At 30.9% G+C, this 24,035-nt stretch overlaps 1 protein-coding gene across 6 annotated transcripts in view; it reads left to right on the top strand.

Moving 5' to 3' along the window:
• vap (RAS p21 protein activator vap) overlaps nucleotides 1–24,035 on the top strand; it is a 138,485-nt gene that overhangs the window by 103,853 nt on the left and 10,597 nt on the right. For 4 of the 6 annotated variants that reach the window (XM_085815181.1, XM_085815179.1, XM_085815178.1 and 1 more), the window contains 5 exons: nucleotides 2,790–2,857; nucleotides 13,107–13,195; nucleotides 13,766–13,777; nucleotides 18,071–18,148; nucleotides 18,237–18,359. In XM_085815181.1, coding sequence (XP_085671307.1) covers nucleotides 2,790–2,857; nucleotides 13,107–13,195; nucleotides 13,766–13,777; nucleotides 18,071–18,148; nucleotides 18,237–18,359 — 370 coding nt within the window. The remainder of the gene's footprint in view (nucleotides 1–2,789; nucleotides 2,858–13,106; nucleotides 13,196–13,765; nucleotides 13,778–18,070; nucleotides 18,149–18,236; nucleotides 18,360–24,035) is intronic. The other 2 variants (XM_085815183.1, XM_085815180.1) reach the window with 1 other exon arrangement.

Here is a 24,035-nt window from a genome sequence, read left to right as displayed (position 1 = left end):
GCTGCTGCATTAGAAGATATGGAGTTTCATAATTATATAATGTCTTTTCTTTTTGGGCTCTAATATCTGATGGGCTTCCAGTGAGCATCCTTATGTACAGATGTATACTGTGAAAAAAAAAAGGGGAGGGATAGTTCTATATCTCCCGTTCTACTGGGCCGACTGACAAAATTCAAATTGTGATTTCCACGTCTCGAAAGCACAACTTAGGATATATATTAGATTTATATATAACATTGTTCTAACATTGGTATTTTGACCCAAAAATCGGACTTTTTCTGAAATAACATACCATTTTTTTTCCATATTTCGATTCTGTAACTCAAGTTATGCCTAGATATTAAAATTTTGTAAAATTTGGTGCAAAATTTATGGAGAAATTCAAATATTTATCTTGGGACAATTTTTTCAGTTTGTGCCAAGAATAATTCACTTGGCGAACCTCTTAATATGTGGCAACCAATTTTCCTTTCCCTTCCATTATGCTGGAGCGGAAGGGCACCTCATTCCTATGTTTTTACATTGTCATGAGCGGAAAAAAGTCACATTGTTTCTACTTCCAAATAAATTTAGAAAAGTGTCTAAACCACATTTGATGTTTTATCACTTTCAATAAATATGCCAAATTTCAAAGCATGCCAAATATATAAATTCATCTTCGGAAATTTTGAATAAAAACTGTAATTTTTTGCAGGTATGCTTAGAAATACGTCTACTTTAAAATGCTGGTAAAAGTTTTATAGATTATAATTAAAAATTTTTTTTAAAAATTTATAAAAATTATTTAAAAATACAAATTTTAAAAATGAATCATAAAAATAAGTGAAATTTTATTTGGAATGAACATAAATTTCATATTGTGAAAGGAAGAATCAAATAAGTTTAATAAAAAAGAGAGATTAATAAATATATAACAAAATTAACAATTAGGAGCTAAAATTTTAAGAGCTAATTTTTTAAAAACTATTTGTGCGATTTTTACAAAACTTGGTAGTTTGGCGTAATTTGAGTTATAGAATTGAAATATGGAGAAAAAATGGTATGTTATTTCAGAAAAAGTCTGATTTTGTGTCAAAATACCTATATTAGAAGAATGCTTTATGTAAATCTAATACATATCCTAAGTCCTGCTTTCGAGACATGAAAAATGCAAGTTAAATTTCGTCAATCGGCTCAGTAGAAGAAATATAGAACTGCCCCCCCCCCTTTTTTTTTTTTTTTTTTTTTTAATTTGTGCTGTGTACATTGCGGTCAAAACCTATGGATTGTTATCGAGCAGGATGTTTGCAGGAAGCCAAATGAATACAGGATGTACCTGAAAAATATGTGACATCATTACTGGGTATATTTAAGTTAGAAGAAAAAAACATTGGAATGATTTGGGCTTGCTGCTTCGTTCAAAAGTTATAGAGCTTCAAAATTTCATAATGTCGCTGTCTGATCTGAGCAGATTACTGCATCACAAGTGCAGAGAAAGTGGTGTAAAATATTTTTGTCTTTTCAAGTAAATGGAAGCTAATGTCTCCATTTGCTTGCATTTCCTTAATTATAGCTGAAATGTGAATGCATGACTGAATGGTTAATAAATGGGACTATGATCCTATGAATTATGTGATTACAATGTTAGTAAAATGTGCTTATGTTTCAAAATAGATCGTTATGCATTATCTGCTAAGCATGATGATTAATGTGCATATTATAATATGTATAACTCTACATTATTGAATGAAGCAAATAATGGCATACCTCTGGATATTGCATGCTGTATTCCTTCATATTGTCATAATTTCTTTGTCCACTTCCAAATTCCTGCAGTAGAAATGGATGCTGTCAATTTGTCCTTAAAATATATCGGATAGAAAATTTTCTTCCATAGCTTTTCTCTGCCTGTATTTTAAACAACATCCTTGAATGCAATCATGTGGCATCATCAGTCAGTATTTTTATCCTATGTACTGTTACAATAACAAACTTCTTTTCACAAGTGATAGTTAATTCTGCTAGCATTGTGGGATGCATTTGATATCTTTCTAGATAGCTTTCGTGCCAAATCTTTGTTGTTAATAAGCTGTTACCGTTAACTCCACTGTAAAATGAGAGATGCTTGCTAGATAATCAGATTAAATTGTAGAATTCTGTATTCTTCCTTCCAATTTTTTATGCATTATTAATCTGTGAAACTTTGAAATTTCTAGGAAAATCTTTTTCCTCAATAATATGAAATGAAAAAAGAAAGAAATTTTTTAGAATTTAATTTTGAGACAGTTTTCTTCCACTCTGTTGTGTTAGCCTGATAACATGCCTCTGACAAAAGTATTAATAAATTTTTTATTAAAATTATCTGAATTAACTTTTTAAGATCTGCAATACAGAATTCTTTTATTTGTAAATAGAATTGCCCTATAGAATAAGTAGAACTTCAATGATCATATTATAAATACAAAGTGGAGTCAGCAAAGAAAATATATTTATAAAATGAGAAGTGGCTTAGTTTTCCCTACATTTTAAAATGTATATCTAGTTATTAGTTTAATCAGTTTTGTAGAATAATTTTCTAATGAATATATTAAAATAATATCAATGTGTATTTTTTAAAAGTTTCTTTTTTTCTTTAATTTTATTTAGGGAAAGATAAAGTATATAAATCTTTCTTTTAGAGTAACAGTTAAGATACAGTATTGTTTGCTAGGGTTCACTAACATAAAAGTATTTAAATAATGCAGATATTTTTATTATAAAATCTTGGGTGTAATTTACTTAATAATGTGTATTTTTTCTTTAAATCTTAGTGGGTTTATTTTCCTCCGACTTCTTTGTCCAGCTATATTAAATCCTCGCCAGTTTAATCTCATAAATGGTATGTATAAAATATTATTTTAAACTTAACATTCAGCATGTTCAGATTCTATGAATATTAGATTTTTGCTATTTTTACATTTATTTTGTTATATTTATTATACAGTCAAAAGTCGTTAATTCGGACCTCAAAGCTATAAACTTTCTGCGCATGCGTCGCTTTCACGCACAGGCGTTTACGAGTGCGTGTAAGACCTTTACGGCTGCGAATAAGTTTGTGCGCATGCGCGTTTAATGTGTAACGGATGGTATAAGCTAAGCTAAAATTATCTAATTCAGTTAATGTTGCAGATTGTGTTGTTCCTTAACCTTCAAATTGGATCCGGCTTATTATTTTTTGCAGACTGTTAGATCAATTTCATAAAAGTAAGCTTGAATTTTCGATTATGTCAAATAGAACTGTCAGCACTATTCTTATCTTCAGGGCAGATGTTTTTATTTTATTTGGCTTATAATTCCTTACTAAGTGTAGTATTTCATCTCGATGTACTCTGTCTTTGATATGATTTAAATCAAGTACCTCGTCATTATAATTCGCTTCCGATAGTGAAGAAAGGGACCCAGAGGTTATTGAAAACAAAAACATTTCGATTGACAAATTAGTCGGTATTCTCAACACAGCAATTATAGAACTTGAACAGCGGAACTTTGTAACTAAACAACAAGAAATTATGTCTGTTTAATAGAATTAAAGAGAAAGTATTATCACATAAAACAAAGCAACTTAAACAACTTACATTGAAAGAAATGTTTAATAAAGTAAACAAATAAATATTAAGCTTTTGTGAATTTTGATACCCTTTAGATCATAATTGTTCTTTATTTCATAAATTACGGTTTCATATTTTTAATTTTGTAATTTCTGCATGCCATCTTACCAGATTTAAACTGATGATCTATAATCCGGAAAAATCGATAATCCGGAATCGCCAAAGTCCCGACGAGTCCGGATTAACAACTTTTGACTGTATATGTTAGGAAATCTTCTGAACCTAAAACATTTTAAAGTTTTTTTACCTAAGTTTTATTAAGAATGTTGAGTATTTTCTGATTATCTGCAGCTTCACAAAAAATTGCCTATTTAATTGGTGACTTTTTGGATTGGTAAAAAATGTTAATTTGGTTGTTTGTACTGTTCATAGAAATTGTTCTCTTCTAATCTTCTATTTCTAAAGAAACCTGGTGTGATCTTTCTCATCGGCCAAGCTCCACAGTTCCATTACAATTCGTTATAACAAGAATAAAATGTACTTAAGTGGAGGCACATATACAAATGCTAATTAGCAAAATGACAAATAAAAAGCATATAAATTCATGTGTACTCAGATATGCATTGTGGTTAATATATGCTTAAGTTAGCTATTGGCTGAGTGTATACTCGAAAATACACCAAAAACAGGGCAGTTCTACTGGACATTGAACCTGGGTACCAAATCAATCAGAAAGTACCAAATATTTAAACTTTGTCTTAAAAATTCCCAATGTTAATTTTTAATTTTTTTTTTCACTATTTATATATTTGTGCCCATATTTAAAATGGTTAAAAAAAAAAAGTAACAGTGTTATTTAATGAAAACTAAAGAGAGCACTTCCAATTTAGGCTGGAGACTCCCGATTTAAGACTGTAGTCCCACTAATCCAATTTACAATGTATTTCTTCTGACTTTCTCTTATTCTTAGAATTTCTTCTGATTTTTATGTTGCTTAGCATAATAATTCATTAATTGCATCCAAAAAGAAGGATTTTCAGCATCTGAACGTGTTTGGTTTTTCTCGAAATTTCATAAAAAGTAAAACTAAAGTCATTTCATCAGTGGTATACTTTTGCTTTGAGTGTGAGAGTACATATGTCTAAAAGCATCATGTTTCAATTCTCCAATGAGCATCAAATGACACTGCAGGTCATCTGGCATACATTAGCTAAGTAAGATCGAAGTTGTTATTTCATTCATCTCGCTGCTGAGTGTAGTGAATTTCACGTGCTTTGAGAAATAGTTTAAGAAGTTGTAATCTTTTGTCTTAGTGAAGTCTGTGAAAAATGTAAAATACTCATATACTTTTCAAAAATCATAAACAGATGACTTTCTATTATTTTGTCAGGGAAATGTAATGCATTTGCAATGTGTCCTGTTTGTCAGTGCGATTTTTCGATTTCACTAAGTGTAGAGGCCAATGTTCTGAAACTTGTGCATGCAAAAGCACAATCACAAAGTGAGTTATATAGAAGAAAACAGAAAATTAAATTTTTGTGTGGGAACAAGGACAAAAATGTTATTAATGCAAAATGCCTGTTCTCTTCCTTTCTACTGGAGCAGAAACTGCTACTGAAATAATCAGGTCATGCTTCAGTTTTATTTAGAAAAATATTTCCCGATAATAAATTTTTGTGTGGGAACGAGGACCAAAATGTTATTAATGCAAAATGCCTGTTCTCTTCTTTTCTACTGGAGCAGAAACTGCTACTGAAATCATCAGGTCATGCTTCAGTTTTATTTAGAAAAATATTTCCCGATAACAAAATCACTAAAAAATACTCAAGTGCAAGGATCGAAATGGCTGCAGTTGTGAAAAAAAGTGGTATAAAAAATAAATCTTCAGTTATTGATTGCATCAGAACAGTTCCATTCTGCCTCTGTATGGCTAGAAGCAATAATACCAAGGCAAAATTATACCCATTTGTTCTTTAATCCAGAGTCTTCAGAAATTGAGTATAGTTTACGCTCTGTCCCGACTTCCAAAAGAGATTCAACAGGCCTGTGCTATATAAATAACACAGGTAATTATTAAAACTTTAAAAGAACATGCAATTCCTCTGGATAATTGTTGAGCACTTGTTGTCATGCGTGCCACCTGATGCGTTGTCAAAAACACATCAATAATTGTAGGCTTGTAGAATGGTGTTACAGGCATCTTAATGAAAGAAAGTTAAGATTTGCAAATTATGAGCTGCATCTGTCACCTCTTAAACTTCGCAGCTGAAAAGGGGGCAGTGTCTTTGCCAGCAAGTGTGGATAAACGCATTGCTGATATCTATTATTATTTTGCAGAGAGTTCTAAAATGAGGGTAAAATTAAAACAGTATCAGCAGCTGCATAATACTGAAATAAGATAAATTTTGAAACATATTATGCAATGGTTATCTTTAGAGAAATGTTTATCTCGAATCCTTGGCCAGTGGTACCCACTTCTTAAATTTTTATAGGAAGAGGTGAATGTCTTTAGAGTTAATATAAAATGCTGTATTGAAAGTTATACTTGCTTCTTATAAACTTCGATAAAGTTAAAAAGCAACAAGGATTGACATTCATTGGAGTTTAATTGGAAAGCTGCTGAAGGAATTTTAAAGTGTAGTGTTCTGTCTAGAATAATGTTGGCCGTTCTGACTATTTCTGACAAAAATGCAGGAGGATTTTCAATGTTGTTACTAAGACAAGATCTAAAGTTCTAATGTTGTTACAAAGACAAGATCTAAAGTCTAAGATCCAATATTAGTAATGCCCCATTAGGAAAACTGTTATTAGCAAAAGCAGGCCAACACCAAAGAGTGTCTGTCTTAATGAAAGCAAATGCCACTGTCATAAAAGCAGAGGCTATTCATAACATTTGTATGAAAACTGATTAAAATGATTTTTCATGCAAGTATTTTTGCACTATTTGTGTTTAAGAATAGTACCTGAACTTTTAAGGTATAAGTTAGTTACTATTTATTATTGATTCATTACTAAAAAGTACCTTTCTTTTGTATATATTTTTATCATTAAAAAATTCTTTTTGTCCTCATAAAAAATTCTCTTCTTAAAATAAATCTAATTTTTTAGTGTTATTGGTTTACAAGTATGCTAAAGGAAAGACACAAGATGCAAAATAATTAAATAAAAAGTTTAAAACTTAGAACAGAGTATGATGGTCTTAATTCTGTTTTATTTCAAAGTATGTGCAGACTTAAAGCAATTACGGGGTTCCAGTATCAAATAAATACAAAACAACATTTTTGAAAGTCATAAAATGGCCAATAGCTATAAATAAGTAAATGAATCGCCAAAAAATAAATCTGAAAGCTTTTGGATTTTGTGTTATGCCCAAAGAGGCATTTCTTTAATAATTTGTGTGTTACCTTTCTTTATTAAATATCATGTTCTTTGCACGTAAACCATAAAATTCAATTCAACAGCAGTATCACAAAATAATTTTAAAAGGAGCAAAGCTTTAAAATTTCCAATGCACAGTCTCGCGCAATGGAGATAAAAATGTTTTTTTTCGTACAGTGTTGCCATTGCTCGCTTTGAAATCGTTGAGTTTTTGAATCAAAAATTCATTAAAGTGTTACAAAATATGAAATCGATAATAAAACAACGTTGAAATTCTGAATTTGGGCTTCCAGATGACCATATTCGGTAGCAGATTACGTTATTCAAAATTTGATGGATCTAGATACCGTTGTTTTATTCCAGTGCGAGAAACATACATACATTTATGAAGATTCTTCGTTATTTAATTTCTTTAGATATAATACAAGGCTATAATTTTCGGTGGCAACAGTTTTAAAAGTTAATCGACGTTTATAGTGAACCAATGCAAAATGCCAAAACGAAATTAGTAGTCCTTCAAGGCAAATTAGACTCTTTAGACTAAAAATATAAAAAATGTAAAAATATCAACTTGTTTCATTTTTAACACTCTTATGTTTTTCATTTATGTTTTAATTAAATCACAGTTATATTTTTTACCATTTCTAGTATCACTTAAGTTTATTCATTTCTTTCATGGCCTTTGAAATTAGGTACTTTAATTTATTATTTTAACTTATATACACACACGTATATATATATATCTATATATATATATAGATATATATGTGTGTGTGTGTAAGAGAAAAATATTAATTCAAAATTACAACTTAAATTAATAATAGCCCCTTAATTTTTCATTTTAATTTGGACACTTCCATTTTCCATTCAAAAATAGTAATAACTTTTTCTAGACCTCATCGTTTCTATATGAATTGATATCATCAGACTTTTACATAATGATGATCACATAGCTAACTTAAAACTCGAAATTTTGATAACCTTAAACTTTTCTCGTACAGGCTTTCATATTGAATAACTATAACACTCTACCTCTGTTACCGCTAAGACACTGCCATGCTATTTTCTTCTTATTGCAACTATATAAAAAATGTTAATATTCGGGAAATAGGCATGATTAGAGTAGGCAAAGTGAACTGTAAACTTCATGTGGCGGAAGAATGAACATTTAGTCTTCCTCGACTGTCAAGTGTGCTGTTCAATGTGTGGATCAACATTTATGGAATTAATATTTCTACACACACATTATAAGCTGTAAGAATCATTTAGCAGTGTAGAGTCGAAAATGTTTTCCTGATAGGTTAGATGGTGGATATTCTTGCAGAGAAGTTTTATTTCATGCATGGATGCAGAGGTACAGGTACATTTAGAAATGGACAGGACACCAGAATTCCACCATTGGTCATAAAAGTATAGTCCTGCGTCACTAACTGTGTAGTTGTGCCACATTGAGGAAAAACACTCCAAGAGACATCTGTAGGTCTTCTATACTTTTTTCTCTATCAGCTACCTCTCAAGAAAACTTTCAGCTTGCCATGTATTTTGAGTGACCCCTTGCTGCACAGACACTATACACTTATAAACACCCTTGTCTTCTCGAGGATTCAGACCTGTGCCGATCAGTGTGGCAATCAGTGTCACTAACCAGTATAGCAATTGGGCAACATAAGATGGGTGATTATATGAACATCGAGTTAGCTGACAGGTATATTTGGTATACATGGTGGCCGGATATAATGGGCAAGTTGCACAGGGATTGTATGAAAGATGTTATCCATAAGTCAGAAACGACTGGCATTGATTCTGAACATCGAGAAAACTGTGCTGCTCTAGTAAAGGCAACGTTAAGCTTGAGTGTGCAAGTTGTAGAGCACAAACTCGGAGGTTTCTGCAAATACAGAGCTTGCCGATGTGCATACAGAGTGAGCTGATATTCTAAACAGGGCCACATATATGTTACATTTGGCCAACAGTGGGCTGGGAATAATGTTTCAGTACATTGGTTACTTTTCCTGGGGGGGAGCATATGAAAACAATCGGTTAATGCCGCCCCCTTACAGCACTGAAGAGCTAGTCACATACATCTTAGTAGTAATTACTGAGAACACCTGAGATATACTTGGAATCTTTCAATATATTTGAAATTCTATGTTCCGAAGTTGTGAGGCCTGCATGCAGCTCATGAGTTTACTCCATCAACCTTCTTTGAGCTTGTTAATTTTATCACTATGTATTTATTATTAAAATGCTTGTTCACTTGCATGGTGTCCTTTTATTTCTCTTATTTTCTATGTACACAATCGTATGTGCAGGCCATTTGGGATCCTATACTGAAATGTGATTCTGAGCTGTCTGGGTGCACCTCATGACCTGCACAACTTAAAAGCCTGTATATAGTACAGACACTCAATATGTGTGTGTATATAGGGCAGGGTGTTCATAATTAAACTTGAAATTTGTGAGCAGTCTGTAGCAAAAACAATGCAGCAGAATTGCATGAAAATTGGCTAATGGCAGAATGAAATGGTGGGAATTTTATCAAGGGAAAAAAAATTGAGTTTCAAAAACCACCACTAGATGGTGCTGTGCAATGTAGACTATTGACATATACAAATGATGTAACCACATCAATCCTGTGCACGCACAGCAACCCTATAAAAATGCGATAAGCGAACCGTAATCATACACATTTCCAAGTCAAGGAAGATGATGTTGACTCTCCAGGAACAGGCTTTACTGGTGAAATTGTTTTACCTAAATGGAGACTGTTACCCAAGCTTTGCGGAAATTTCGGTCTTTGAAGCTTTTACGAAAAAGTCCAAAGGCTCAGTAAAGTAAATTTTCACGGGCCGTAATTTTTGCGAAAATGAATATAACGGTGATTTCGCGAGCTGAATTTTATATGAATAGAACCGAAAATTGCAAAAGTACCTAAGTAAAGTTGAGAAAGTTGAAAAATTCCAAAAGTACATTTTTTGCATAAAGCATTTTAAGAAACTTCCCTTTGTCCGAAAAGTTCGTCCCCCCTCCTCCATCGCTCTTAAAACAACCCACAGTGCTTATCAATTTTGATCTTGGCTCAACGTGTGCATTCCCCTTCCCGTTTTGCACTGAAAGTGTAATCACCCCACCTCCTTCGCTTTTCTTGGAATTGGATCGTCCATACCCAACATCTGCTTGAACAAGTTGTTTCTAGCAGGAGCTCCGCAACAGAGGAATACGTCGCGAAGGTGGCTTTCGCCCAATGTTCTGACGAGAGATAGAAGCGGTGAGTGTGAGATAGGAAATTGAGACGAGAACGTGTTATTAATGCCGTAAAAAAATTTGGAAATACTTGTACAAGTTGATGAACATGGGAGAGAAAATTCCTATAGGAGCTCCAGCGCCGACAGGGCTTCCGAATGCAAGAAACGCTAAGTAGTTTTTTGAATCAAAAGAAGTAATATCTGCTAATACTGAGGTTTCTACTGCTTTGAAAGCAAAACGTGGAATGAAACGTGGACAGTATGCAGTATATGACAAAGGGCTGAGGTCCAAAATGGGCCGATATGCTACTATGAACAGAAATTTTGCATCAGTGAAACATTTCACCTCTGAACTGGGAAGGCCGGTGAGTAAATCAACCATTCACAGCATAAAGAAACAGTACATTCAAGCATCTAAACAAGCTAAAGCCGATGTAACAACTTTACCGCACAGTGATTGCCGTCGCCCCTTAAAACTTTGTGATTTTGATGCAACTGTTCAAACATATATACGTAAATTGCGGATTGCTGGTGGAATAGTGAACCGCACTTTTGTTATTACAGCTGCAAAAGGAATTGTGAAATCACATGATCCATGCTTTGATTTGAACTAAAGATGGGCCAGAAGCGTGCTGGAAAGAATGAACTTTATCCGTAGAAAGGGAACCAAGGCTACACGAAAACTGCCTCCAGACTTCCCAGCTATTTGCGACGAATTCGTTAAGCGTTTTCGTACAGTGATCGACAAAAATGTTGTTCTCTCTGAAATGGTCATTAACTTTGATCAGACAAACACAAAGTTTGTGTCTACATCTATTTACACATTGGAAGAATGTGGTTCAAAACAAGTGTCTGTAATCGGCATGGAAGATAAAAGAGAGATGACTGTTTTGTTAGCATGTTCCCTTGCTGGAAATCTACTTCCACCACAATTGTTTGCTGGAAAAACAACAAATTGTCATCCAAAGGGTACATTTCCTGCGGACTGGGATGTGTGGGACATCGATTTGAACTGGAGTAATACTAACACAATGATTCGATACATCAAGAATATTCTTGTACCTTATTACCACAAGCAGAGAGAGCTTCTCGGGCTAGTTCCAGAACAACCTGGTGTAGCATTGTTCGACGTTTTTAAGGCACACCAAGATCCTCTTTTTTTGACTGAACTGGAGAAGAGGAATATTATTCCATTTTTTGTGCCTGCTTCCTGCACAGGAGAGCTTCAACCTTTGGACTTAACTGTAAATGACGAGTTCAAGCGTTTGCCCAAGAATGAGTTTATTGAGTGGTATTCTAATGAGCTTCAATTCTAGAGGAAAAAGAATCTGTGGACTTGTGAATATCACGACTAAAACCGATTCACGCTTCTTGGCTTGTGCACATATTTAACGGATTGAAGCCAAACATGAAATAATTATGAATGGCTTCAAAGAAGCTGGTATAAATAGTATTCTAAGGGAATGATCTGCCTTCTATTAATTTTATTGTTTTATATTTGAGAAATATAGTTGTGTATTATTCAAAAAATAGTTATAGAAAAGAAAGTTGTCAAGAGAAAGCTTGTAAATATGCAATAAATCATTAAATTTTGGGTAAGTAAAAAATTTTTGATTTTTTATTATTATTTGAGGCGGAAAAAAAAGTATTTCCCGAGGCTTAAATTTTCATGATTATGACAAGCTCACGAAAATTAAAGCCTTGTGAAAATAAGGGCCTTTACAGTAGTCAGGGACTAACAAACATGATTATAAAATTTAAAGCAATGAGAACACTGGGAAAACAGCCAAGAAGGGAATGAAAGTGTTTTGCGGTGCAGGTAGTAGATGATGTAGCGACGCAAATGGAGGAAGACAGATCGCAAGGCATCATCAGCACTAGTGTTCGGTATATTGCAGCATCTGTTGACCAACCTCATTTCACAGTTCATAAGATTCTTCAGTAGGTCTTAGGCTACTACCCCTATAAACTGTCGCTAGTGCAGCAGCTCTTACCAGCTGATCTGAATAGTTGACAAATTTTTGCGTTGCGGTTTCTTATGCGAGTTGAGCTCCAGAATGAATGGCCATGGAACATTTTGTGGACCAACGAGGCCCACTTTCATATGGAAGGCGCAGTTAACACAAACAGTTGCCGTATTTGGGCTACTACAAACCCACAAATTCCATTGCACTCTTCACATGTAACGGTTTGGTGCAGCTTTACTGCAACCTTCATTGAAGGTCTTTTTTTTTTTTTTTTTTTTTTTTTTTTTTTTTTTTTTTTTTGAAGACCACAGCGCCGCAGGGTGTGGGACATGCACCGTCACAGGTCAATGATACGCTTCATTATTAAGCAAACTATTATTTTGGCTCTTCAGGCAAGGCGGTGTGATACAACCACAGCATTTATACAGGATGGTGTTCTTCCACACATTGCCCATTGTGAGAAACAAATGCTCCGCCACCATTTTGGTGATGACAGAATCATCAGCCGGTAATTTCCTACAGTTTGGGCCTCCTAGATCCTCCGACTTGAATCCTTGCGACTTTTGGCTGTGGGAATACCTCAAGGCGATGGTCTACCGTGATCCCATCACATCTTTATCAGACCTTAAAGAAAGCAAAAAACGTCATGTGCGTAACATTCCCTATTTCATGCTGCTTTTGACAGTTGAACACGCGATTTTACGCTTCCAGATGGTGGCAGACAATGGTAAACATCATATCTAGCATGTTTTGTAAATGTTTGTAGATTATTTATATGTTCTCAATAAAGCTCATGGAATTCTGCTGTATAGTTTTTGCTACAGACTGCTCACAAATTTCAAGTTTAATAATGGGCATCCTGTATATATATATTAATTATATGTTACTATTAAAAATATTTTTATTGAAAAAATATGTATATTTTCTCTGTAATAAAAAAATTTCTTTAGACACTCCTTCTGAAATTGCTGCTAGAAGCCTGATATTAGTAGCAAAATGTTTACAAAATCTGGCTAATCTGGTTGAGTTTGGTGCCAAGGTAAGTGTTAATATTTAATTTCATTTTAATGGTAATATTTAAGAGTTCTTTTACCAATTAAATCTAAATTATTTATTTGAATAAACTGTATGCAATAAGACATTTTGATTTGTATAATGACATACAATAAAAGCTTTTAGTTCACACCAATAACTTTTTATTAGTAATAAGTGTAGTGTTCCTTTTATGAAATCATTTGAAGATAAATGCATATTATGGGCAGATATCCCCTTTATTTGGTCTCATTTAAAATAATTTCAGCTAGAGTCTTTTTTTTCTTCTGAAAGCATTAATAATTTTTGTTCACTGTAAAATGCTATGTCCCCCCCAATCACTGCCCCCTTTTTTTAGTTTCCTTCTAATAATGACAATTAACAACTCTCACATTTAATGGTGATTGTTAAAATTAATACAGATCTGATCTATTATTTCTTAATAATCCTCCCACCTTTTAATGCAATATTTGTATCCTCTTTCATTAAACAAGTTTAGTCTTTTATATTCCTACTTTTCTGTGTATTCTTTCTTGCACAAACTTTCAGAAATTTGAATATGATACTTTTCTTTCAGGAATCCTATCAGGTAAATATTTGGAATTGTATTTTTTAAATTGGTCTGCTCAATTATATTGCTTGCCCCTTAAATTGAAATGTAGGTAATAATTTTTTAACCTTGCATTTTTTTTTTCCCTTCTCTAACTCTAAAATTTTAATGAATAAAATTTTTTTGTAAAATATAGTTTAATTTTTTTTTTATTTTAATGTAAATATTTTTTTAATAAAGCAAGTACTAGAGGTTCACATCCCTTTCTCTTTTTCTTGTTAAAACTTGAAAAGAAAAAAAAAAAAAAAAAAAAGAGGTAATAAAAATATTCATAATAATAGTAATAATTTTAATAAATAAAATTTAAAAAAAAAGAGAGCCAGTTATTTTTGCCATAATAAAGATGTCTTTTTTAGATACCATTTTATAAAATTGTTAATTTTATATTAATTATTTATAATTTCATTAGCAAATGAATCTCAAGACCAATTATTCTGGCATTCTGTCTTAGTTTAGAACAATTTTTAAGTACATTTACTATCATTTATCTTTGTTTCCCCCTCAAATACTTCTACACTCTATGTTCACTGCAAAATCTCAGTTATTTTAATATTCTGTCTCTTACCTTGCCATATTCTGTTGTGTAAAAATTTTATTTTTTTAAGTTACTTGGTACATGCCTAGAGTTAGTTTATTTAATTTAGTTTAAGCACATGAGACCTGTATCCTTATGTTTCATGTCAGGTTTAATTAAGAGCATCTTTGTGAAATATTTTTAAGCATTAGTTCAGTCAAATAGAAAATTTTGCATTATATGATCTGATTTTAAATGTATTATCAAAAGTTAAAAAATGTAAGGAGGACTTTTCATACGAGCATAGTTTCTAGGTAATGAAGAAGCAGATTTCCTCTGGAGGAAATTAAATTGTAGTAAATCTGCATTTTAACTTTCTCAATTTGTTTTATATTGATGTTATTCGTATATGAAATGCAAAATATAAAATTATGTACTTCTATAACATTTAATTCTGTAAATGTGTTTTAGAATATACATGCATTATTAATTTATTTATCTGAAATAATACGTGCATAATTCATTTAATTAATTTAAATATGTATATTTTAAATTTAAAAATGCATTACTGAATGAAACTCTGAGTAGAGACAGTAAAAATTGTTCAATTTACCATAATCTGCTAGGAAGTGAAGTGTATATTAAAGATAAGTAAATAATTTAAACAAATTGTGAAATAATAATAGAAGTGGTGATCATGTAAAAGAAATAATACTAGAGTGTTCTGTTAAGAGTATTTTGTTCTATTGTTTAAAAAATTACATTTTAATTGTTATGCAATAAAATAAGCTTACCAGTTATATTAATCATAATAGTTGGACCACTTTACAAAAATTCTGAACCTACAATGTTTGTTGAGTTTTGGTTGCTTTTTAAGCATTGTTCTCTGATATCAAATAATAACAGTAAGTATTATTTACAAGGGCTCTGAGAGAAAGAATTAAATTTCTCTTCTAAAGAAGGGAGTTACTTTCGTATGTATTCTAACTTTTAAATATATATGGTGAGCTATATTTATAATTAAAAAATTAGTTCTTTCTTTCTCTGTTTATTCATTCACTTAATTTCTTCATATACATATAAAAGTAAAATCCTGTTCTTTGGAAAGAGGTGAATTTCCTTCTTTTAATTATACTTCCCAGTTTTATTTTACTATTTTATTTCAAGTTATATTATATTTATTCAAGTTTATAGCTTACTTCCCAGTTTTATTTTACTTTTTTATTTCAAGTTGAAATAGGATTTGTTATAGTTGTTCTTGGCTTTTTAAAATATATTTAGTCCAAAATTTAATAATTATGTTGCATCCTTATCAGTTAAATATATATTACTACTGTATAGTAATTAATGATTCAGTAATTTATTCTAGCCTTATTAATTTAAAAACTTTTGTTGCATATTTTTATCAATATTCAGAGTATTTTTTAATATTGCAAATATATAATTTTTTGTTAAAATTTAATTGAAGTATGTCATATATTTTGGACCTTCAGTAAAAACTACTTTTAGTAAGAAAATGTCGCTATATACAAGTTTTGTGTTTCTAGCATGAATTATATTTGATAATGTGCATATTTAATTATTTATGATTTATTGAGTAGGAAAAAATTATGAATATTTAGAAAAGCTAAGTAGGAAATAAAAGGCTTACTCATATGCATTGGAAAAAGAATTCTGAAGAAATTGATGCTAGAGGGTGGGCCCTGTTAGTCAGCCTAAAATTGTCGGCTATTAGTAAAATTAAAATCTATTTGATGATGGTGGTTGCTGTAATTACTGTCTTATGTAATTTGATTTTATACTTGGAAAAAGTTATAAGAAATCAAAGCAAAATTTTCTGCCTATTTTAGATGTATGTTATGCTAGTTCACCCGTAATTTGTTCTTTACATTTGTCAACTGATTCATTTCTGCATTTTTAATAATTGTCTCTGACATCATTTTTAAAGACTGTTAATTATAAATTGTGACTTCATTAATCACATGTATTTTTGATGAGTAGGGATTGTTGGTTCAAATATTATTTTCACTAATAAATCTTATTATATTTTAGATCCTCTTTAGCTTTTGTCAAATCCTCTTTAAGTGTCATCAGAGTGACATGTTATAAATATGGTTTTGTTAGTTCTGCAAATAAATGTTACATAATCAAATATCGATCTTATCATTTTCCCCAGAAACTGAAATGAATAATTTGTTATGCTAGTATTTTATATAAGAAGTAACCAAATTATTTGATTTCATTATTGATATGTGTATTTGATAGCCCCAAAGGCCTTAAAATAGTAGTATTTATAATAAGAGTGGGAATCTGGGAAGGGAAAAAAGTGAAAAATGTCTACTTAAATATGGTAAATATTTATTTTTAATCAAAATAACAGCAAACTGGTAAGGTATTTAATTTTTTAATATCATATCAAAATTTATGATATAGCTCAATTAATTAAAAAAGAGAGAAGGATATATGTAATATGCACAGAAAAAATTAGTAGCAGATAAAGTAATATAAGTTGTGACACATATAAAGAAGAAAAATGATGATGCATGTTTATTTGAAGCATATATTCTTACTATAAGTACAGTAAAGCATCATTTATACTTCATTCAAGGGACTACTTAAAAAAATTGTACATAATCGAAATTTCACTGGAAGAATGGGATACTATATTTTAGCTGTAAAATTTCAATTCTACTAACATACTGAAAAATTAATTTTATGATCCTGTTTGATAAATAAATTTTATGATCCTGCTTGATAGTTAAATTGGGGAGTTTGTTTAAAATATTATATCTGTATCAAAGAAGTTAAATTTTTTTCACTGTACGAATCATAAGCCTGTGGACTTTATAATATAAAAATGAGAACAATTGTGCCTTTATTTTAATTGCCAGTCTTAAAAATGAGTAACAGAATAATTAAGAATTTCTAATGTCCTCTAATGTGCATTTTGATTTTGAGCCTTAACCAAAATGCTAATTGCTGTCCAGCTGAAAGATGCTTACAAATAGCAAAGGAATGAAATATCACCTACAGCCAACCTGTTTGATTAGCAGATTCCATTTTTGTTATATCTTTTTAGCTGATCCCCTTCTCCATCCAATCACTTACCAGATTTGAATCCCTATCCAGTCTGAGATGTCCCACATCTTCCTTTCTCTTAGCCATATCAATCCGTAAAACTTTCAAATAATATTGAAATAAATTACTTTTGATGAAATTATTTGAACTTTGAAAAGAACTAAAGAAAGGAATTCTGACTATAGATAAATTGGGGAAATCAACATTTATGTCTTATGTGAATGAAATATTCCATTGTTAACGTGAACCAGAATGAATCAGGACAGCGATTAAATGATGTATAAATGTAAAAGAGATATGAATGAAAAATATATTAAATTGTACTTTTCAATAAATTTAAGTTTGAAAACTCTGAATGCCTGTGAATTATTCAATATATATGATTAACAATATTAAGCTACTGTTTTCATAAGAAAACAGTAGCTTTCTTTTACACACTAAAATCTTCAGGCTTTTAGGAACCAGAAAACTGAATTATTTTGAAGTGTTGAATTTAAGTTATGAAATTATTGCTGAATAGATGATGTAAGTATGTTGAATTAGTTAGTGGCTGCTATTGTTGATCCAGTTTTTTAGTATATGATAAAGGTACAAACAACTTTCATTTAATACTTCAGTAAAAAGAAAGGAGTTTAAGTGAAGAGTAAAGAAATTTATAAAGATTTTTGTTTTAATATAAGGAGCCATGGATGGAAGTAATTAATCCTTTCATTCTGAAGAACAAGAATAGGATGATTAAGTTCCTTGATGACATATCGGTAAGATATACTCTTATGTTCTGGCATATATGTATATATATTTGGTGTGTGTAGCATAAAGTAATGTTTCCCTAATTTGTACACTTAGAATGTTCCTGAAAGACCGGAACCAGAAGAAACATTTTCTGGGGATCCTGCAAGAGATCTAGCAACTCTTCACCATATTTGTGCCACTCATAAGGAAGAACTTCAAAATCTAAGCCAACATAGGGTATGCCTATGACTTTTGCTTCCCTTCAGATATTAGTTATTTGATAATTAAGGCTTTTAAACTAATATACATATATTATTCTATTGCCTTACCTTTTCATTTTTACTGTGATAAAATATATACATTTGATTCTAAACTGAGATTGAAATATCTAAAGCATCTAATATGTCCTTTCTGTTATACATATAAATGAAAAGAAAGTTGATTTGAAATCAAAAGCAAATGATCTTATTTCAGTAGCATGTTATCATTAATTACTGCTTGATCATGAATTCTGCATTGAGAATAGCTAAGGTAGGTAGGTTGATAGGTAAAACTTTTATTACTATAGAGGCATTTTTAGGAGAGATGACTTGTGCATATGTAGGCATTGTCATGTTGATAAATAAATTTTTAACCCCTTAACTGCCACAGAAAACGTACAAAATTTACTCCTCAGTACCAATGTTTTTTTTACACAGGCATGCTTAGTTATGTGATGTATTTTGGGAAGGGAATAATTGCAAGCTTTGCTGTCTAAAAACTGTTTACTTTCACAAAATAAAGATTAAAAGAGAAAATGAAAAAACAAAATTTAATGTTTAAAGTAAAATTATATTAAAAATGATTTTTGTGTTATAAAAATGATGTATAATAAAAAAGATCCCTAAAAATGAAGTTTCACTCAATTTATTTTTAGACCAGTAAAGTTTAATATCAGGTTTCAATGTTATACCTTGTAAAATCTGTGTCTCTTTAAAAAAAAAAAAAAAAAAAAAAACACGCACACGCATGTATCTCTTCTGAATTGGTTGGATGCCACGATTTTGTTCTTGATTTTGCTTTTGCAGGATGTTGGTTTATGTACTGGTCTGCAAAACAGTTAGTTTCAGTAACAGTATGAAGGACGAGCTGTTTATCAAAAAATAATTCAAGAAAGATAAGGGGTTTGAAACATCCGTTATATTTTTCTTTATTCCTGCCACCTACTACAAACAGTAAGGGAAAACGGAAGACACAGAATAAAAAATACATTTTACTAAAACAGAAACAGGAGCAATAACTGTGCAGTCATTACTTTCACCTCCACCTGCTACAAAAAGCAGCTACTGCAAACAGTAAATGAAAATGGAAAACACAGAATAAAACTAATATGTTTTACTCAAACAGAAACACGAGCAATAACCATGCAGTCATTACTTTCACCATTTCAGGAAGATCCCCCTCTCCAATTCCTTCTCCTCTCTTCTGTAAAATAGTATCCTCCTTGGCATACTCTGTCAAGGTCATTTTGTTGTTGCATTCCAAAGCTTTGTGAATAATTTTACTGGCAGCAGCGCAAAGCAAATGATAGTATTTTGGAAAGGTGTATATATACGCCCAGGGTAGTTAAGGGGTTAAAGAAAAGAAGGATTGATGCATGTCTGTGCTATAAAGTTCTTCTAGCAGTGGTAGTAATAATAAAAATAATAAAACTTTTATTATTGGGGGGAAGGCTTTGTATCCTGTGATTCATTAGATTTATAACTTAGGAAAAAATGCTTGCTTAATCATTCCTCAGATGTAATGTTGTGATTCACTAGTAGGATTCACTTCTTTTTTTTTTTTTTTTTTTTTTTTCTTTGAATGAGTTTTAATCATTTAAAGTGACTCATAATTCAAATGCATAATTACGTGAAGCAGAATAAAAAATATAGAAGGATTAAATACCAATACTTTAAAAATATTGATTGATGATAGTGTAGTGTACTATCAAAATGATTTCATTCCTCTTAATGATAGTGATCTTAAAACCAGTTGTCTTCTTGAGCTGATGAATTTTGTGTGCGTGTATGAATACTTGACATGTGGATGATTTTTTTTTTTTTTTTCATTTACAGCAATAAAATTGATATTAAAAATCAGTATTTAATAACTAAACTGCTTTGTTTAATAAAATGATGCAATTTTTATGCAGAAGGCTGACAGAATAACTATGAAAATATTGTCATGACAAGTTATTTATTGTAGGTACACATCAAAGTAGTAGTTCTTTGGAACAGACACACATTTGCATATGATTCTATATCCACAAAGTCCAAAATCTTGAGAAATTTTGGTTACACTTTGCCTTATAGTTGAGTGATTTATGAATTTTTTGAAGGAAAGTTTCATAACAAATAAAACAGGGTACATTCATTATTACCACACAGTGATTCTTGCTGCAATGATTCCCAGTTTCAGATGCTGGCAATTATGTAAACATATTTTATTTTTGTTAACAGTTTCCTGATGTGAAAGTGATTTTTACAATATTCTGTATAGCAGAGGAGGATTTTCATATTCATATTCTTCAACAGCACATAAGAATGTCTGTTTTCACCCATGTGGCAAAAAAATTTCCAACTGGTGTTAAGGCTTTCATAAATTCTTCCACCTCTCATAATTTATATTTGCAGTACTTGAATTATTTCAGTTGTTTTGTCGTTTGAAATCAAGATTATTGGCAAAAAGTAGGTGTGGAGTTTTTTTAAGTGATTTAAATATTGGTTTTAGTATATAATTATTCTATGTTATATTTTCATTTAGAGTTTTTCGGTTACTACTAATAAAAAATTAATTTTCATAAACAAAATTTTATTGTGGTTTTTCTTCTTATTATTATTATATTTTTGTATTTTGACAGGTTAAATTTCAAACAAAATGTATCCATATAAAGTTTATTATAATGTAACAGTAATTTCATATTACATAACTACCAACTCTTCCAATTTTCACACCATTTCCCAATCTCCTTGCTTTTAATTTTTAGCCTTTATTAATCCTTTCACTATGAATTTAAAAAAAATTACCCCATTTTCTATCCAAGTGAACAAAATATGTCATAAATAAGGTAAATTTAGCATTTGGGATTTTTTTGACAAACAGTTTTCAAGCCGAAGGCAGAGATACATGTCCCAGCCGTAGTTAATTGTAGGACACCTATGTGTCACATGTACAATCAACTTACTATAAGCACAGCTATTATTCTGAAAAACTTTGTTGTATAAAATAGATTTACCTCATATGTTAGAGTAAAAAGTATTCTTTTTATAACCCAATGTTACACATTGGGCAACTCATATTTGTTCTTTTCTCTATGTTCATTTGTGTACAATGAGCATAGTGGTGTCTTGATTTTCCAACTATTGGAAGATGATCCCCAACATTCAGGAGATTCTAAGTACTTTTTAACCTGGCAATAATTTTTAAACTTTTAAGGAGACATATATCTCCTGTTAGTAGTCAAAGGGTTAAAGGAAATGTTTCCCAGCAATAAAGGAAACTTATTGGGTTGTTCGGAAAGTAATTTCTTTTTTCGCAACAAAGGACTTAATTGTATTTTTTCACAGCTAACATCACACTTAACCTGCATAATCATTATAAATTTTGGCAGCTGTTAGGCTTGTTTGTGAAAAAGTTCGATTGGCTCCAAGTAGTAGTTTGGTTGGTGCCCTTTCAGATATAGAAATTGAAAAGTAGTGTTTTTGGCATATTTTACTTTTTTTTTTTACTATCTAAAAGGTAAAAATGCTGTTCAAGCAAGAAAAAAATTATCTGATGTGTACAGAGAGGATGTATTGACAGATCTTGAAGATGCACCATGTTCTAGAAAAACAGCTGATGAAGGCACAATAAAGGTATTAATTGTTGCAAACCGGCGAATAACAACTCATGAGATTGCTGACTGATTAAATTTATTGAATTCGACCATTTATGGAGATTTGAAATGCCTAGGTTTAATATCAAAGCTCGACATGTGGGTTCCTCGTGTTCTTCTTCTCCATGTTCAAGATCAAACTTACTTGATCGAAATTTTTTGCGAAACAGTTTTGGCACTGGCATTCGGTCAATTATATGTATTGACCGAACATACACATTGGATAATTTTTTTTCTTACTTGAATAGCATTTTTGCCTTTTCAATAGGAAAAAGCAAAACCTGCCAAAAATGCTGCTTTTTGCTTTCCATATTTGAAAGGGTGCCAATCAAAAATTACTACGTAGAATCAATCAAACTTTTTTACAAACAAGCCTTGCTATGTCAGCTTTCAAAACATATAATGATTTTGCAGCTTAAGTATGAAATTGACAGTGAAAAAATACATTTAAGCCCTCTGTTGGGAAAAAATGAAAAATCTTTCTGAACAATCCAATAAGTTGTAGATATTCCATTCTCCCACTTCTATTGATTATCAGCAAAATTTTTCCTGTTGAATTTTATTTGGTTTGAATTATCTTAATCTAATCTACTGTAGACGTTTATAGAACTTTTTGTGAAATTTTTCCTGTTGAATTTTATTTGGTTTGAATTATCTTAATCTAATCTACTGTAGACGTTTATAGAACTTTTTGTGAAAATTTAACCAATGTTTAATTATTTAATATATGTATTTAATTTTGTTTTGCATCAATAAATTGTGCATTATTAAGTTTAAATTTTGTTAAATTTCTTACAAGCATTTTTATTGGACAAGTTTTTTTTTTAAAGGAAGGGAGGTATGTTAACCTTTTTTGTAATTCCTATAAATCCAACAGTTTCCAGTGATCATGTCAGTTTTTGATCAACAAAAGATCCATAGAAGAAGCATCAGGACATTGTTTTAAATATTAAAAAGTTTTGTTCAAGTTTTCAACATCTGCTAGTGGCCAAGCTATAAAACCACTGAATACTTGTCTTTAAATACTGGTGAACATACTAACTGTGTAGAAGCTTTCATGATTTTCCCATAAGTACTGTAGATATGAGCCAATTTCCTTAAGAAAGCCTTCTATGAAAGTGTCCCTCCCTTTAAACAAAAATCCCTCATGTGCTTTACCGAAGTCAAAATAAACCAAACCCAAAATGTCAGCATGCTTAATTTTCATATTTTTTGTTTCATTCTCATTCCCAGTATAGTTAACTATTTTTATTGTTCTTCTTATCTCTTCAGCAGATTATTTCTTTGTCACGCAAAATATGAAAATTTGGTCCAATGATTTCTAAATTTATTCCGAAAGGATAGTTTAAACTAGAAGATATGTAATATTTACATAATATTGATATTTATTTACATTTATCTGTAGTTCAGTTTAAATTTAATCAAACACAATGAAATATGGTGATAATCAAAGAATCAAATTGTTTAAGAGGAATTCCTCCTATCTAACTCGGCATCTCAAACCTAAAAAAGGGGGGGAGGGAGTGCGATAGGGAGTCTGTAAGAAGCGAAAAAGGCACATCATGTTTACGTGGGATTCTAATGCCATCTATTGATAGTCAAAATAATTTCCACACATTTTCCACCTGAACTCTGTCAAGAGGTCATACCAGAGTAACAGTTATAAAATTTTTATCAAACACTTAATCGGAAACATCAAAAAGTTGATTTCAAGTAAGAAATAACAAATGAAACATTTTTCAGGTAGCATTTACTACAATCAAATCAATCAATAAATATTCCAATGTATAATTATGAATAAACAATAAGTAAATTAAAAAGGAATAAAAAATGTGCTCAAAATTATAACCTCTATACTATTATTCCATAAAGATCAACTGACTACATCAGCCATATTTATCAATTAATGTCAATTGTATTATCTAGGACAATTCTGGAAATCAAAGCTATTCTCAATCATATGAAATAAAAATAGTAAAAATAAACAATTGCATAACACATATATTAAATCAACTATT

The sequence above is a fragment of the Stegodyphus dumicola genome, chromosome 4 (assembly GCF_044657685.1).
Source record: "Stegodyphus dumicola isolate Sdum_Otavi_A_Nest chromosome 4, ASM4465768v1".
NCBI lineage: Eukaryota > Metazoa > Arthropoda > Arachnida > Araneae > Eresidae > Stegodyphus > Stegodyphus dumicola.
The sequence above is the reverse complement of the archived record's forward strand: the minus strand, read 5'-3'. Positions and strand labels throughout refer to the sequence as shown.